The 18,873-nt window shown below is 36.0% G+C and overlaps 1 protein-coding gene across 2 annotated transcripts in view; it reads right to left on the reverse strand.

Moving 5' to 3' along the window:
* Positions 1–301: 301 nt before the first annotated feature.
* Positions 302–18,873, reverse strand: part of GTF3C3 (general transcription factor IIIC subunit 3) — a 37,325-nt gene continuing 18,753 nt past the window's right edge. The window contains exons 9-18 of one of the 2 annotated variants that reach the window (XM_055290097.2): positions 17,898–18,001; positions 16,226–16,397; positions 13,863–14,065; positions 13,444–13,545; positions 12,558–12,693; positions 10,359–10,596; positions 9,203–9,393; positions 7,378–7,502; positions 3,387–3,539; positions 302–1,503 (exon numbers count right to left, since the gene is read on the reverse strand). In XM_055290097.2, coding sequence (XP_055146072.1) covers positions 1,381–1,503; positions 3,387–3,539; positions 7,378–7,502; positions 9,203–9,393; positions 10,359–10,596; positions 12,558–12,693; positions 13,444–13,545; positions 13,863–14,065; positions 16,226–16,397; positions 17,898–18,001 — 1,547 coding nt within the window. In that variant the 3' untranslated portion in view covers positions 302–1,380. The remainder of the gene's footprint in view (positions 1,504–3,386; positions 3,540–7,377; positions 7,503–9,202; positions 9,394–10,358; positions 10,597–12,557; positions 12,694–13,443; positions 13,546–13,862; positions 14,066–16,225; positions 16,398–17,897; positions 18,002–18,873) is intronic. The other variant, XM_063645660.1, reaches the window with a different exon arrangement.

An 18,873-nucleotide genomic window follows, 5' to 3' on the forward strand; every position in this document is an offset into this window, starting at 1 on the left:
TAGCATATAGTAGCAGAGTAAAAACTCAGCAAATGGAAGCTATGATTTTAAAAGCTAAACAAAACTGCAATATCAGCTTTTTTTTTTTTTTCCCTTAGGGAGACTAATTTCCTCCACAGCTAAATATTTAGTAGACACTGGAGCCACAGTCCAGTGAGCTAATTTAAGAGAGAAACTCAGAGCACAGAATGCTCAGTTCCACAGAATTCCAACACACAAGTCTAACTTATTACCGTATCTCAGTTACCTCTACCATTACCTATAAATGGCATGAAGTAAAAAATAAGCATGTGAAACAACCTCAATTATAAAAATAAAATGTATTTAAATTATACACACAGAATGCACAATGTATTTACTTATTGCATACAAATTCTGCTCAACTAGAAAGTTTTGTGTACAGTAGAAAAACAGTGGTAAGAAAGAATTTCTAATAAGTCCCAATTTTATTTCTTTGATCCTAAGCCTCTACTTGTTTCCCTCCCACAATTGGGCTGGGTGTTACTAACCCATGTGCACATTAATTACAGCATTTATTTTTCCCTAAAAAGTTGTTATTAAGCTAACAGTGTATCTAAATGTATTGTTAACTTAAATTCAAAAACATATAATAGTTGAGATGAGTTAAAAAAAAATTTTTTTTTACTCCTTTATTCCATACGTACTACTTGCCCAGTCTTATATTCCTTGTGATCTTGAAATGGAAACCATGTCCTGTTATTGAACAAGCTCTTCTCTATTTTTTCATCAGAAAGCCACAAATATAGATAAAGCATTTTTTTTATTTGCCTTGGAGCAATATATTTTGAATTAAGCCCAGCCTTCCATGTTTCAGTTTAGGGAGCTAAGATACATGCAGGTGAAAAGTAAAAAACTAAATTATTTGTCTTTCTTTCTACCTACCACATAACTATTTTAAATAATTTTCTTAGGTGCTTAGTTATCACAGTCATGACATCATAAAGAGTCCCACTTTGTCTTTCCTTTAATAATAAGCAACCTCTGTTTATATGTATTTGAAAAACTGCCTCGTGATATTGACAGAGCTATAGTATTAAATAACAAAGATGAATAAATGGTGTGAGTGAAAAATAGTGTATTCAACTCCAAGCTAGCTCAAAGGCTTATACGTCCATTTCAGCATTGGGAACAATTCACTATAGAATGTGAAAGGAAAATGACAGAACAATATACAAATTTTTGTAGGAATAATTTTGCATATATACCACATGATCATTATCACATATTAAAAATAAATACACTGTTAGGTAATTCTGAAATTGTCATTTCTATTTTGGAATTACAAATAATAAGCCCTGAGACAGAAGATACTGGTCCTCACACAGCAGCTGCCATTGCTCCGTTCTCAGTTGCGGTGCTTTATATAGAACAATAGGTATACAAAAGCCTTTGAGCCATTCCGGTATTCCCACTGCTCTGATAAATGAGAGACAAGTTGTAGGCAATATCTCTTCGTAAGTCTAACTGGTCAACTTCTATACCCTAGGGAGAAAAAGATACCTTTATGTTTAATATTTCCAACTGTCAAACTGGGACAATTTTATGGCAAATTAATAGTTTTATAAGTGTAAGTTTTCAAAAGCTATTAAAGCTCATGTACTTAAAAAAAATTATAAAACTAAGCATATACCTTGGATCAATGCTGACTCAGTTAACAGCATCATCAAATATTTTAACTGTCTAGCCAGTAATTTAAAGTCTCACCCACAAGCTACGGCAGAATAAACGCCAGATGAATTTTGGATTTTAGAGTTAAAAAAGAAACCATAAAAGAAAATACAATGGGATAATATAATCTTGGATAGGAAAGGTCCTCTTTATGATAGCAAAAGTAGCAACTATAAAGGGAAAGATTGGTATGACTTCATAAAAAACTTCTCTGTGTAAAAATAACATAGTATTAAATGAACACCAATGACCAGATGGGAAAACAATTCCTATGCTATCGCGGAAAGGCATATAAAGTGTAGGTTTAGGAGGGATACAACAAATTGACTCTGATATTACCTCAAGGGTATTACAGTTTTTCCCACATACATAACAAAGCAATGAATTCAATGGAACAGATAAGACCTATGTTTCTAATCTTCCCCAATACAAAAACTTTGGGTCAACTGAAAAAAAATCTGCAGCAATTAAAAATGATACCTATAAAGCTCAAGTAACAGGATGTAACAATATTTATGAAATAACACTGTATAAACAACCTTTTATAAACAACCTCTTAGGTATATTTATTTGAAAACTGCCTCCAGTAATATTGACAGGACTATAGTATTAAATGCAAAGATGAATAAATGGTGTGAGTAAACAATAGTGTTTTTATACCTATAAAAATATATATACATATGTGTATATGAATATGCATATACACCTATTTATATATATATGCATATATAAATATAAAATATGTATGAAATACATATATAGATACGTATTAAATACATATTCAAATAGTAAATTTATATATAAAAATAAATAGCATCACTATAAAAATATATATTCATTTGTTTGAACAGTAATAGAAAACAATTGTGCCGGGCACAGTGGCTCACGCCTGTAATCCCAGCACTTTGGGAGGCCAAGGCAGGTGGATCACGAGGTCAGAAGATCGAGACCATCCTGGCTAACATGGTGAAACCCCGTCTCTACTAAAAATACAAAAAATTAGCTGGGTGTGGTGGCGGGCACCTGTAGTCCCAGCTACTCGGGAGGCTGAGGCAGGAGAATGGAGTGAACCTGGGAGGCGGAGCTTGCAGTGAGCCGAGATTGTGCCACTGTACTCCAGCCTGGGCCACAGAGCAAGACTCCGTCTCAAAAAAAAAACAACAACAATTGTGAGGGAATACAGGGATTATGAGTTTTAAAAGTTTTTTTCTAATACAGTGCTATGTTAGTTAAAATACATTTAAAAATTAACATACTTCAGGATTTAAAATAAAAATCAGGATTTAAACACAGATCACCATAGTATTGTCAACACTTTACCCTATCTTAAAAAAAACTACATTAATAAATACTGGTCTTTCATCTTTATAAAGAAACATGTAAGTTACACTTGGGAACAGTCACAATATTCTTCAATATTCAGACTTTATGTCTACCAGTTCCTGTCTGTGAAGCACAGGAACTACCTTGGGAACTAAAATGCTCACAGCCACAAGCTGTATATGTTCATATGGTTGCTGGTCAAGTCATAAGGCTCAGATGTCGAAGTGCTACCTGTTCCTGAACATAATTACGTAAACGTACTGAATAAAACACATTTTAATATACAAGCTATAATTTACTGGCTGGACTTAGCCTACTGCCCTTATCTACAGACAGATGAAATGAAGTGTCTCAGTTTTAAAAATGCACAATACCTCTACCACAAGTGGAGGGAGCTCCAGGGCCTTCTGATAATAGTGGATTGCAAGATGAATCAGCCCCAACTGATGAAGGCCACGGCCCAAATTGTAGAATGATTCCTGGCAGGGCCCACGTAAACTGAGGTATCGATTAAGAAAGGAAAAGCCCTAACCAAAAAGAAAAAGATAATTCAATATTTCACTGATTTGACAACCATGTACTAGACCACTGTATTACTAGGTGCTGAAAATACAAATATTTTTTAAAAACCTATCTGCTTAGTGTCCTATTACTGTGTAGTATTACAGTGTAGTTAGGTGTCAACATTATAGCTCTTCTGAAGATGTAAGAACTTTTTTTAGCTAGGGATAAATATTCACAGAAAACAGAGCCAAATGTTACAACTAGCTACCAGAGATTCATAATCTACAAGTACACAAAACTTTTAAAAAATAATTTCAAGTTGGCTTGTGCTGTTATAGGCCAATAAACTTTTTGATGTGAGACTGATGCCTAAAAGATTGAGCAAGATATAAAATAATGATAATGTACAAAGGTTTCCTCTCAGGAGCAAATTCACTTGAGTATACTTAACCTTTTAGGGTAAATTTTACCTTTTATAAGTTACTTCTTAGGACCTTGATAACCTCTTAGCCCAAAAAACTGGATTTTTTTCTCCTGAAAGCTTCTGACTCAAAGATTATGGAGAAACTATTTCAGAGCACAGCTACAATGACGCTGGCTCCCTGTGGGTCACACAGGCCACAAAGCAAGTTGTTTCTTTACCTCTTCCCATATTCACTTTCCTTTTTAATAGAGCTTCAGCTTTTATCATTCACTGAAATTACAAATTGCAAAGGTCCAAGAGTCCTAATTAAGTAATCAAATATATTACCAGATAAGAATAAATCAACTAATTTATGAATATAGAATATAATTATTCTCTAGATGATCTGCTATATAATAAGTGGTCACAAATTTTCCTTTATAAATAGGTAAATAATAAAAATGAATTATTTTAAATGAATGCATTTTGGGGTAGTAATACTTGTGTTCAGTACACAAATCATACTTTCTGCATAATAAAATAACCTATTTGTGTGACTATGACCTCTATTCCACTGAAACACACAGCTCTCTTAAGTACTAGCAGACTATTCGACTGTTCATTGCAAAGAAATATCAAGTATTCATAGTTAAAAACGGCAAGACAAATTTAAAGATAAAATATGAGGAAAATGGAATAGTAATCTCAGATGAATTGTTGTAATGCAAATGAACCTGTATGTCCTCTAATACAATAATGGAATTACTTGCTGCCTTTTAAGAAATGTTTAACAAATTTAAGAGGATAATCTGAAAGACTATTCAAATAATAATTAGTGATTTAAAAACTAGCCAATGTGGGTAGCCACTTTACAGATACTGTGAATTATCAAATTTAAAAACTGCAAAACAAATTCTATTGTTCTATTCTGTTCTGTTCTCCCAGATGGAGTCTTGCTCTATCACACAGGAGTGCAGTGGTGTGATCTCAGCTCATTGCAACCTCCACCTCCTGGGTTCAAGCGACTCTCCTGCCTCAGCCTCTCGAGTAGCTCGGATTACAGGCACACGCCACCACACCTGGCTCATTTTTGTATTTTTAGTAAGACCAAGTTTCACCATATTGGCCAGGCTGGTCTCAAACTCCTGACCTCAAGTGATCCACCCGCCTCGGCCACCCAAAATGCAGGGATTACAGGTGTAAGCCACTGTGCCCGGCCAAAAACACACAGTTTAAATTGAAAAGAAAAGAGTTCTTTTGACATTATGTTACATTTCAAACATTTAAATCAAATTAATCACTAAAGGGCCCAATGTACTCACCGTCTATACAATATTAAATAAAAGTAGAAGTAATGAAACATTAACGATTTTACCTTTAATACAATATAAAGGTAAGAAAGATAATAAACCATAAAAAATTGTTTTTTTTTTTTTTAGGTAGTATAATAGAAAACCATAGTCTTGTAGCAGGAAGAAAGAAAAACAAGAGAAATTAAAACAGTTTCAGAAATGATGCTATTTACAATAAAACCTGCTTCTCAGAAACTTTTTTATGGAAAATGTTTTTTTGTTTGTTTGTTTGTTTGTTTGTTTTGAGACGGAGTTTTTTTTTGCTCTATCGCCCAGGCTGGAGTGCAGTGGCACAATCTCGGCTCACTGCAAGCTCCGCCTCCCGGGTTCATGCCATTCTCCTGCCTCAGCCTCTCCGAGTAGCTGGGACTACAGGCGCCCGCCACCACGCCCGGCTAATTTTTTGTATTTTTTAGTAGAGACGGGGTTTCACTGTGTTAACCAGGATGGCCTCGATCTCCTGACCTTGTGATCCGCCCGCCTCGGCCTCCCAAAGTGCTGGGATTACAAGCGTGAGCCACCGCGCCCGGCCGGAAAATGTTTAACATACACAAAAGAGATTAGTCCAGTGAACTTCCATATATACTCATTACCTCTTGTTTCATCTCTACCTCCAACCATTTGAAACCTATTTAACTATAAAAGTAATTTGAAATTTAGCTTCCATATTACTTTGAAGTACATGAATTTTTGTCCTACCAAGCCCAAAAACTACATATTTTACACATTTAATGAGTTAATCCATAAAATTTTCCTATCAATTTTTACCAGAATTTTATGAGGGCAAGAAATTCCACCTGTGTATTTACTCACTGCTACATCCCTGGTTCCTGGCACACAATGAGTGCTACGTTTAATTTATACACGATCCTACATTACTTAATACAGCAAATAGTATCCATTAAGGAAGAAAAAGAAGCTTTGAGGAAAAGGTAGATAGAATATAAGAAAGGAAAAATTTAGAAGTTTTTGTTTTTCAGGATTTTAAAAAAATTTATTATAGAAATTTTCAAATATACAACAGTAAAGAGACCACCTTAATGAACCCATACCTAGTTTCAACTGTTATCACCATTTTAATGCAGGCTTTATTTTAACCATTTTACTTTAAAAGAAACGGCCCCTTACTAGACCCTGCTACTCCATTCAAGTCAACATTTTCTTTCTTTTCTCACCTACTACTTAGTAAGACATGTCTATACCATATCATATTTTGGAAACATCAAACATACAAAAATGAAGTCACAGAAATGAAAATGCTGAAGGCAAAGTAGTGAACAAGACAGAAAAGATTTCTGATCTGCTGGACTTTATACTTTTATTAGAAGAGACAAGCTATTAGGCTGGGCGCAGTGGCTCACACCTGTAATCCCAGCACTTTGGGAGGCCGAGGCGGGCAGATCACGAGGTCAGGAGATCGAGACCATCCTGGCTAACACAGTGAAACCCCGTCTCTACTAAAAATACAAAAAATTAGCAGGGTGAGGTGGCGGGCGCCTGTAGTCCCAGCTACTCAAGAGGCTGAGGCAGGAGAATGGCGTGAACCCCAGGGGGCGGAGCCTGCAGTGAGCTGAGATTGCGCCACTGCACTCCAGCCTGGGCGACAGCGAGACTCTGTCTCAAAAAAAAAAAAAAAAAAAACAAGCTATTAAGGTAGACAACGAGAAACATAATTTCAAATTATAAGAACCACAAAGAAAATTTTAAAAGAACAATTTGTTGGTGATGGTGTAAGGAAACAGGCACAATCATATTATTGTGTAATTATTTTTTTCAACTACTTTAATTGAATCTTCAGTACCTAAGATGGCTACAGACCTTGAGCACCAGACTATAAGGAAGCCTGCCAGTGCATTCCTCCAGATTCTGCCTGTGTCTTTGTCCCTAAAGATCTGGCTGTGTACCTTTACTATATTGCTGTAATAAGTCTTAATCACGAGTATAATTATATGCTGAGTGCTGAACACTGGGGTTAAGTGTTGGGGACCCCCGACGTGTACTGAGAGCCCTGTGTATTACTTTTGAAGCAGGATTTTTAAAAAAGTATTAAGTATATTCATTTTTAAGAAACATAAAATCAAGTAACGAGAAATTTGAATGAATTACCTGTACAATAAGAGCATGTCTCCGTAACACATACTTCTGAGATGCCATATGAATAAAGGTTAGGCCTATGCAGAGGCTATAGAGAGGTTCATCAGGGTGAGTGCGAAAGGCTTGCACATACTGTCCTGGAAAATAAGCAGTGGTGTCAGACGGTGTGACAAGAACAGAGTTCTTTATTTCTTCAACACTTTTAAGGCCAAACATTACTGATTTTAACATACGTAAGGTGGACATTCTATCTTAAATAGCAACCAGAGACCTATTAATTTGAATTTTAAAACAATGTATAAAATATAATTAAAAAAGTTCCCCATGAATGTGTGCTGACCATGAAGATTCATATGAGGAACTAAATTAACTTTTTCTAGGCACAGCTAGACATTTCCATGTAAAGTAATACTTCCAAAATAAACAATTTATAAGCTGCAATCATTAAATCTATTTTATGACCTTAAATCTATTTTGAAAAGAATGGAGGAGGTGTGTCTTGGTGAACATTTTTATAGAATCAATTGATCTGTTTTATAAATTCAAATGTGGTGGATCATGGAAGTGAGAAGAGGAAAGCTTTGTTTTGTTTTTTAGACTACAGGTGTTGTTTTCCCAGAGGTAGCAACTATTTGTTTTTTCTGAGAAAGCTAAATGTATCCAATGACAGAATAAGAATTTGGAGTTTTATGAATTACGTGTATTCCATATATACAATCATCTCTTGTCAAAAGCCTAATCATATGCAGTAGGGGAATTTAAGCAAGTTTTTCTCATAAAGGAATAACATACAATGTATCACATGTAGACAAAAATTTCTATTCCTTCTGGCTTCTATTTTGGAAGGAATGGCACCACAGAATCTCTTAGGCAGCAAAGATGGTAGACTGCCATTTGTCTATCATTTTAACCTTCTGTAAAAGCTTCTAATATAGGAAAATAAACTATATTTTCTTAATATAAAACAATTCCACAAAGCACACACAAAAGAGGAATGTTTCCGCATCTGATGTTTGAGGTTACTGTATGAACAATGATAAAAATACAAGCCATACACAAGAAATCATGAAAGTATTAAATAGCCAAAAACCATAGTTTACTCATAAGAAGTAAATCTGGGAACACCAGCTTTTAGGTAGTAAGACATGCATGCCTAATTTTAAGTTTAAACATTTAGTTAGGTATTTTTCCACCTGTTTGCTTCTTAATTTTTTTTTTAAAGGAGACTCTGCAAGTAATACTTGTTTACTTCTGATTCCTTATTACAGAAATTCCTTATTATAAATGATTAATGAAGTTTCCTTGAGTTTAATTAGAATTAGTAAGCACCACATAAATAAATCTTAATATAGATTTATCTCCTAAAGGAATAAACTTTCAGCAAATCTTGAATATGTTTTGCATTATGGCAAATTAAAATCAGGTGGCAAAAGCATCCATAATTAATGAAAATCATTTTAAAAATAAATAGGCCTAAGCAGGGAGAATTGCTGACCTTTAAAATGAATTTTATAAGACCTACATCAGCCTTTTACAACCAAAGCTTAATAAGAATAACAAATATTAACATTAGTAATTATCATTTTTGCTATTATATCCACTTACTATATGTGCCAGGCACTGTTTTAAGTTCTTTATATTGACTCATTTAATTTTCACAATAATCTACAAAGTAGGTCCAATTATCTCCATTTTAGAGATCAAGAAACTGAGGCAGGAGGAGGTAGAATAATTTGTCACAGTGGGGCTGCCAATTAACCCAGACAGTTCCAATCCAGAGGCTAGGCTCTTCACCACACTATTTATGCTTGACAAAGTCACGTGCCAGGACACTTACCAAGCGCATGCTTAAAACTACCAGAAACAAATGCATTGTGTCCATTTAAGACACATAGGGCATGATTTTCTGGGTTTTTCAGCATCAAACGGAGACAAAAGCGATGATGTCGTACATCTTGGGAGTGCATGGTAACTTGATTGAAAATGTTCCAGAGCTGGGGTTTATTGACATTTTCCATTACCATTATCCTAAAATTGCAGGAAGAGGGTGAGGGAGAAAATAATGTAAAAATCTTCCTGATTTCTAAAAATGAAACCCTTCAGTGCTGTCCCACCAGCACTGAAATGTACCATCCTCCAACAAGGAAAAGCAGATAGTTTCAATCTAATCTATTTAAAGCAAAACTCTCCTACGCAATGAAAGATTTTTCCCAGAAAATGTTGCTTTAAGTTAGTGTTTCTACATCTTATTTCTACTTTCAACAAAACTTTCAAACTAAAACAGAAGCAAGTGGTTTAGGTTTCACTTTTTCTCTCCTTGCCCACTATAGCTGCAGTACCAACTCACTCATAATAATATTTGCCAGGCATTGGCCGGGCACCGTGGCTCACACCTGTAATCCCAGCACTTTGGGAGGCTGAGGCACCTGAGGTCGGGAGTTGGAGACCAGCCTGACCAACATGGAGAAACCCCGTCTCTACTAAAAATACAAAATTAGCTGGGCCTGGTGGCACATGCCTGTAATCCCAGCTACTTGGGAGGCTGAGGCAGGAGAATCACTTGAACCCGGGAGGCGGAGGTTGCGGTGAGCTGAGATTGTGTCATTGCACTCCAGCCTGGGCAACAGGAGCAAAACTCCATCTCTAATAATAATAATTGCCAGGCATTGTTAAAAAGGCATAACAACTCCTTTAACCTTCATCATAACCCTATGAGATGGTAGTATTATGATGTCCCTTTATAAGTGGGAAGACTGTGGCACTAGAGATTACCTAACTAGCCTAAGGCTACGCAGCCAGTAGGCATCAGGGCTGGGATTTGAACCCAGAAAGTCTGGTCCTAGAGTGCACCTTCTTATATACTGCCTCTGAGAATCACCAATGAACCAGTTTATTGTTTAATAGGAGAGCCAAAAGTAAAGTAGCTTCTAAATCAAAGTGCATGTACTTACTCTATTAAAGAATCTAATTAAAATAAGTAACTGGGAAGTCACCTGATATAGTTGTATGCCTTTCTGAAATTTTTGTCCAGAATTGCAGCAGACAGACCAAAGTATTCTAGTTCTTTGCGTTTTTGCCTGTCATCATAAAATGAGTAATATTCCAATGAGGAATCTACAAGCAACTCAGCCTCTTGAAATCGGAATAGGTCACATAAGGAGTATATGGCCTTCAACAGAAGATTCCACCAGTCATCCTTTGTCAAGACGCTTGTGAGCACAGCAAATATTGCTAAAATGAGACCAATGAAAATGAGTTAGGACACTGTATTTCCAGAAATAGCAGTATTAGAAAAATTCACATAATCAATTTTAAGACAAGTTTAATAACCATGAGCCTAAATTGTTGCCAATGCTCTCCAGACAAAGATGAGAAGGGGTAGTTGCTTGCTTACACTCCTTCAATACTACCTGCTTCTTCTCTGCCAGTTTAACAATCTGCGTTCCCAGGCTACCGGATTAGGACTTGGTCTCTACAAGTTCCAGCTAGTTCCATCTGCATTTGTCCATGCTAGCTAGGATATATCTCCTCCAGGGTAGAACAAGTATACTTTCTATGACTGCAATCCCATAGAGAAGCGGTCCCCAACCTTTTTGGCACCAAGGACCAGTTTCATGCAAGGCAATTTTTCCATGGACCAGGGCTGAGAAGGATGGTTTCAGGATAATTCAAGCACATTTATTGTGCACTTTATTTCCATTATTATTGTTGTAATATATAATGAAATAATTGTATAACTCACCATAATGTAGAATCAGTGGGAGCCCTGAGCTTGTTTTCCTGCAACTAGACAGTACCATCTGGGGGTGATGGGAGACAGTGACAGATCATCAGGCATTCAATTCTCATAAGGAGCGTGCAACCTAGATCCCTCGCATGGGCAGTTTACAATAGGGTTTGCGCTCCTATGAGAATCTAACGCTGCCGCTGATCTAACAGGAGGGGAAGCTCAGGTGGGAATGTTCACTTGCCCACCCACTGCTCACCTCCTGCTGTGCGGCCCAGTCCCTAGCAGGCCACGGACTGGCACCGGGGTTGGGGACCCCAGTGATAGAGGATTACGTACATACAGGCATTCAAATGTTTGCTCAGCAAAAGACTTCAAATTCATACTCTGAGATTCAAGTTGTTCTTGATCTTTTTCTGATCTCAATTTTCTCTGCCTTAAAATGTCTCTTTAACAACCTCCTTCTCTTCCTTAGTTCTCCGTAAAAAGCCTCCTTTTATAGCCCTTAAGGAATATCAAAAGCCATAAAAAATTTTACTGTCTTTGCCTCCAATAATTTTCCTTCTGAAAATCTATCCTAAACAATCAAAATATGGACAAATCTGTATGTATGAAAATGCTTACTACATTACTGCTTATAAAAGAAAACTGTCAAAAGTGATCATATGCCAAAAAATAAGAAAATGATTAAATTATGGAACCACTATCCAATGGAATATTACACATTCCTTAAATATAACTATGAAGAGAACAGAGCAAGATGATAAAATGTCTATGAGAAAATGTAAAGTGAAAAGATCACAGTACAAAGTTGCATATAACACAAAAAGGCTTAGTTCATCCTATCCTGGTACACCAGTGTAATGTGATCCTCACCATGATAAAACTTACAAAACAAAACAACAAAACCTTATGAGCCTAAGAAAAACTAACCATAGACCTCCAGTGAGGAATCACTGAAAGAAAACAGGCAGATCACACAGGGAGAAAAATACAACATAAGGAAACATGGTTAAAAACACAAGCTGCAGAGGTAGAAGCTGTCGTCTTTTAAAGTTATATTACTTGAGACTAGGTCACAGCAACTTATTTTCAAGGAGTTTCTATGACTGTTGCTACATTTGTTAAAAATTATTTCATAGAGAATGGAATACACATAAGTGAAGTCTCTGGACAAATTCTACTGTCATCTAATCTTCACAAATTTCTTAAAATGTATTTTCTTTTTAAAAAGTCAAAGTTTTGTTTTACTTCTTTCACAGATCCAAGCAGATGCTTTCCTTTTAATTTTTTTAATTTAAAGTATTTACATTTAGCCTTTCCTTTTTAACATCGAGAGATTTAGATTAGAAAATTTCATTTTATTTGAAAAGGATATTTTCAATTAGATTGCTGTCCAGTGTTACTTCATGAGTCTTTTTCAATTCAGCCAAATTTTATATAACAATGCAAATGACGTGATTACCTTTTGCATCACAGTTTGCTGACTCTTGGTCATTGCTGTCTGATATTTTGTCTCTTGATACTTTAATAAGATAGAGATGCCTCTCTCCAGACTTGGAACTGGATATCAAACAAACTTGGGCTCGATTCATTGCTACCTGAAATAAAGATGAAAATTTCAGATTCTTTAAACAATAACTGTTTTGTTTAGAGACAAAGTCTTGTTATGTTGGCTCAGGCTGGATTTGAACTCCTAAGCTCAAGTGATCCTCTCACATTAGCCTCCCAAGTAGCTGAGAACACAGGCACATGCCACCATACCCAGCTCTAAACAATAATTTTTTAAAGAAAACCTATGGGTCACAGGTGCCACAAGACTGAAAGCTCCCTTAGTCAGAAAAAAGGAAACCAAATTACTATATTAAAAAACTAAAATTAGAATGAACTGACTTATTTTTCTCTTACCAAAGGAATTTTGGGTCACATTCCTCACCTCAGAAAGAAAAAAGGCAATTCACATTAACATTATAACATGCATACACACACATCCCCAGAGATACACCCACAGAGCTACCTCCCTGCAAATAAGCTGGACTCAGAATATTAGATCTGGAAAATACTTTTGCAAAGTGAGTAATTTTGGCACATAGTACTGTCCACAGGGCCAATATCTGATAGACTATGGTGCTCACTTTTCTAAATATGTACTAGGGAAGATTTTCACTTAAGCTACTGTCAAGAACGTTCAGTCATATACCAATAATCTCTAGCTTTTTTGTTTTTATCTTTCATTTTAAAAAGTTTGAGTTTCATGAAGTAGAACAATTATAAAGTAGTATAATCTATGTTTAAATGAAATACTAAACATTTAAAAAGTCAACAAGGCTAACATAAAGATCATTACTCACCTTTAAAAGCATGGCTAACATAGTAAGTAAGGTATCCACATAACCATACATTTTGCCTTGTGAAAACAACAGAGTAGAACGATGAAGCAATAACTTCAGTTCCTAAACAAATAAGCACATGATGATGAGCCTAATAAGATTCTTTTTCTACAAATTGTTTTATTTGCATAGAAACATTTTTAAAAACCAAAGTTTAATAACATTTGCTTTATGGTCTTTCACAATAATTAAGAGCCAATATTTTAAAAACTATAATTTGTAATAAGTGGCTGAAACCCAATACTTAAAATCATTTTTCAAAAACTTGAATACACTAAAATAAAATTTTGGATATAAGCTATAGAGACATCCTTAACGGAGGAGAAAGTTCTAAAATATAATGTACCAAGAAAAACTTCCCTCTATGTGACATGGCCCACCTGCTGTGCAGCATTTGCATCCTGTGCTAAAGTATCTGGATCATACATTGGTTCCAGAGCTTCCAGAGCTTTCTCAGGCTGGCCCAGCTGCTGCTGAAGGGTAGAAAGTGAAATCCTTGCATCCAAATGCAGTGGGGCCAGATCAACCACCTTGCCATAGCTTTCAGCAGCTCGCTCCATATAGCCTAAGGCCTTTAAACATTCTAAGATGATGTTAAAATAAAGCATAAGTACGAACTACAGATTTGTAAACTGGCCAAAATTACTCTTCCATTTTAAAAGAAATATAGCAATATAAAAAATTATAACAAGAAATGAATACGTACTTCTAGTACTTTAAAACTATCCCTAATCTCTATTAATCAATTGATCTCTCTAATAAATTTAAATTGCTAAGGAGTAATCAGCATATACACATAATTTAGGGTTCTGCTTTATTCATTGAGCATTACATTTTAAACACTGTCTTCATTGGCATTTTGAATGGTTACATAATCAAATTGATTATGTAATTATATTATTTGCCATTTAGGTTGCTTTCAAATTTTTACTCTAATAAATAATACTGCAGTAAATATCTTCACATATATAAACCAGAGCACACAATCGGCAGACCAGTGTAACCCACAGGTATGTTTTATTAGCCCACAGTGGTTTTAAAAACTATTAACATCCTACATTTCTTAAAATTAGGATTTTAATAAAATCCAGGGTACTGGATTCTTTTGAAAGTTCTGTATTTGGCCACAGTGGGTGCCCCATTCCCACATGACACATCAGTCCATGCAGAGAAAGTGCCCTTTAGAAAGGGCTCCTCAGTTTCCACCTCTCCCTAGTATTCTCTCTCACTTCACTCACTTTTGTTACCTGCCAGGCTCCCAAGTTTTGTGATCCCCAATAGAAACTACCTCCTCTCATCCTACTCAATTAGTTCCTGAATATAAGTTCTCAGAAGTGAGGTTACTGGGCCCTGTTTCTCAAACTTTACACCCAATCAATCAATCAATACATGCGATCATTTTAACGTGAAAACAAGTCTCTGTAAGCATTTCTTCTTTCCATCCTTTTCACTGCACTCTATCTCCTAAATATTTTTACCTCCAGTTGCTTTCTCAAATCTCTCCTGACCATCATCTTTAGGTTAAATTTTGATAATAAAGGAAGAAGACTAATATGGATGGATCATCACAGTGACATTTCTTACATTTTCTCATTTTTCACTTTAAAAACATTTTGTTATTTTGTTACTAGACTACAAGCACTGAATTCCTCTAATTATCTTTCTTATATACTGATCCCAAATTTCTTTATCATTTTTAGATGACTCTGAGATTTTATCTTTCATTCGTCTCAAGCCACATGGGCTCAAAATGGAAACAGCATTTATCAGAATCATGATTAATAGGATTTTTAAAGTATACACTATTAGTAACACAGGAGCAGTTCCAATATCACAGCCCTAAGTAGAAAGGCAATAAAAACTAAAATATCCTTCTCATGTCTTTAAAATTCAAATCTCACAAATAATGCAGCTTTTTATGATGGTATTACATTTGTATTCATATTTATTCATCCAAACAGAAAAGTGTTATCTTAATCATGAAGTGCTCTCTTTCCTAGTTCATATCTGTGATGTGAGTGCACTACTGCCCCAAAATGCCAATCAGTGCTTCTCTATAGAGTTCTGTCATCATATAATACTTAAGAACCATTAGTTTTCTGCCATCACATAGTATTTGAAACCAAGACTATTCGATTTTTAATGCATCTCTTATGTTGACTCTGTAAGAAATCCTATTAGAATACTTTTTGCTTTCATGTATTTCTTCAAAAGATTTAGTCATGTTTCTTAAGCTATTTTTCCAGTCTAAATGATTCACTTCAGATTACTATGGACTTAGGCACAGTGTAATAAATGGCTGATAAAACCCAATTTTGAGCATGTGTGGCTCAAAGAGCACTGAAAAATATATTAATTTTTCCCAATATTAACATATTAAATGTAAATCTATAAAAACTCTTCAAAATTAGATTTTGCCCCAAGTCTGACAGTCCTTTACTAGAACCTAACCAGGTTCTAATCCTAACCAGACCCTATGGTTAAGAGAGGTTAAAGACAGGCATCTAAGGGAAATGTGAGTCCTTCTACTTCACTCTGGCATCATTAAGTAAATTGTTCCTCCAAAGCATTAGTGATGGAGAAATCACTTAGTAGCCTAGCAAGACAATTTAAAATACTGACTTTCAAAAAACTCCCCTGAAATCAGAAACACTTGCACTATAATAATTATTACCATCTTGGGAAAGTAAGTTCTTGGCTGCTTATATGATTAAAACTTCTTCCTCCCACAAAAAAGTGTTACCTGCATGACGAAGCCAAACTACTGCAAGGTTGTATCTTTCAGAGCAAACAAGAGCACTGAGGAGGGGAAGTGCAGAATTATATTCACCAACATCCAGAAAAGCTTCAGCAACATCTAGGTATAGGTCTCCCATATCTTCAGGATTCTGTTCTACTAGTGTTGTCAAGAGAGGCTAGACCACAAATAAAAGCCCCAAGTTATTCATTCATTACAAACGTGCACATCTATCTATAGCTTTTTTTTTGAGATGAAGTCTCTCCCTGTCACCCACACTGGAGTGCAGTGGCACAATCTTGTCTCACTGCAACCTCCGCTTGCTGGGTTCAAGTGATTCTCGTGCCTTAGCTTCCTGCATAGCTGGGATTACAGGTGCATACCACCAGGCCCAGCTAATTTTTGTATGTTTAGTAGAGACAAGGTTTCACCATGTTGGCCAGGCTAGTCTCAAACTCCTGGCCTCAAGTGATCTACCCTCCTCGGCCTCCCAAAGTCTATAGCTCTCTTTTTAACCTACTTATCAGTTATAAGAGGCAAGCTGAAAAGGAGGAGCAAGGCTTAATAAAAACAGCTTTATATGGTCATTTTTCTGTTCACTTCTGCCATCTTTATTTTAAGTAACTCATACCCAGTGAACACATTTTGTGGATCTGTTTAAAGACAGGCATTGCAAGAACTAAGACACAGCTAATCTGTTTTGCTCTTCCTCTAACCAGCACCAACATCCTGTGCGTCAGGGCTTCTGTGTTTGCTGATGTTTTTGGAAAGTTGTTTCCTTAGATATCCCCATGGTTTACTTCCTCACCTCCTTCAAGTCATTATTCAAATGTCACCTTTTTTGTTTGCTGTTTTTGAGACAGTGTCTGCAGTCTCTACCTCCTGGGCTCAAGCAATCCTCCCACCTTACCTCCCAAGTAGCTGGCACTACAGGTGTGCGCCACCACACCCAGCTAAATTTTTTGTATTTTTTGTAGACATAGGGTTTTACCATGTTGCCCAGACTGGTCTTGAACTCCTGAGCTCAAGAGATCTGCCCGCCTCAGCCTCCCGAAGTGCTGGGATTATAAGTGTGCACCATGGTACCCAGCCAAATGTCACCTGATCCCCTATTGAAAACTGCAACTTTCCCCTGCCCCCAATATTCCTTATTTTCCTCCTTTTTTTCCAGAACACTTATCACCAGCCAATGTCCCGTATATGTTATGTATTTATTTTATTATCTAATCCTATTAAAACAAAAAAGCATCCCAACCCATGAGGGTATGGATTTGTATATTTTACTCAATACCTTATCCTAAGGTTTACAAAGTAGATGCTAAGTACTTTTTTTTTTTTCAATAATATACTTGGTCCAAAGTCCACAAAAAAGAATAGCTGTCAGAATTATTACCGATTATCTAATTGTCTAATGACAATCTCAAATGGTCTAAAGACAATCTCAAATTATGATCTTTAGATTGTTATTTTAAAAGAAAAATAAATTACTGTAAGCCCAATTGCAAAACAATTTTAGTTTTTATAAGATACTCATACAAAATTATTTGATGCTTATTGTTACCTCCTTGGTTATTAATAAATGTGAAACTCTAGGGTCAAGTCATAATTTCTTGACATCTAAAGAAAACAGATGGTGCATATGATCTGAAGTATCTCAAGTGCAGATCTTGTTACATACATTAAGTGGTTCAAGGATGTTGAGATGTACAAGGCAGACCATCAACTTCACTGTGATATCTATTGGTACGCCATCAGGTATAGTGCAGGTAACATTCTCAGGAGCTGGAGAATAGACAAGAAGCAGTTCCTATATGCAAGCTTAAGATGTGTATCTTCTATGTAAGATCTCATTTATTTCATTCAAAGCAAATGATTCCACAGTCAATTCTTAGTGTGGCCAACTCTATTAATAAGTTCTTATGTCTCTCTCAGTCTGTCCTTTGGTAGCAAGTATGCTTCCTATTCAATTTCTAATACCTTATGTACTTACCCAAAACTTACTTTCACACCTTCTACTAAACTACGGAGAACTAAAAAGACAAAAACAATGAGGATATTTAAACCCTCTCTTTTCTTTTCTTGAATTGAAAAGTCTCTTTTTAGTGTTCACTAGAAACAGGCTAAGAAAAGGATAAAATAATACTGTTATTTTCTAAAACCTCATTACAACAAAATAATTTTTAAAGCCCTGGGAAATTAAAGGAATTTTTATCTACATTTAAAGTAGTTTGCAAAGTCTAATAAATTCCAAATAAGTTTACATGTTTTCGTTTCAGAAAAACCTGAAGTATAGAGGACATTACAGATGTATCCTAAGTGGTGAAATAAAAAATTACTTTGGCCAGGCGCGGTGGCTCACGCTTGTAATCCCAGCACTTTGGGAGGCCAAGGCGGGCGGATCACGAGGTCAGGAGATCGAGACCATGGTGAAACCCTGTCTCTACTAAAAATGCAAAAAAATTAGCCCAGCGTGGTGGCAGGCGCCTGCAGTCCCAGCTACTCGGAGAGGCTGAGGCAGGAGAATGGCGTGAACCCGGGAGGCAGAGCTTGCAGTGAGCCGAGATCGCGCCACTGCACTCCAGCCTGGGTGACAGAGAGAGACTCCGTCTCAAAAAAAAAAAAAAAATTACTTCAAGAATTAAATAACTGTATCT

Source organism: Symphalangus syndactylus, chromosome 8, assembly GCF_028878055.3.
Source record: "Symphalangus syndactylus isolate Jambi chromosome 8, NHGRI_mSymSyn1-v2.1_pri, whole genome shotgun sequence".
In the NCBI taxonomy this organism is placed as follows: Eukaryota; Metazoa; Chordata; class Mammalia; order Primates; family Hylobatidae; genus Symphalangus; species Symphalangus syndactylus.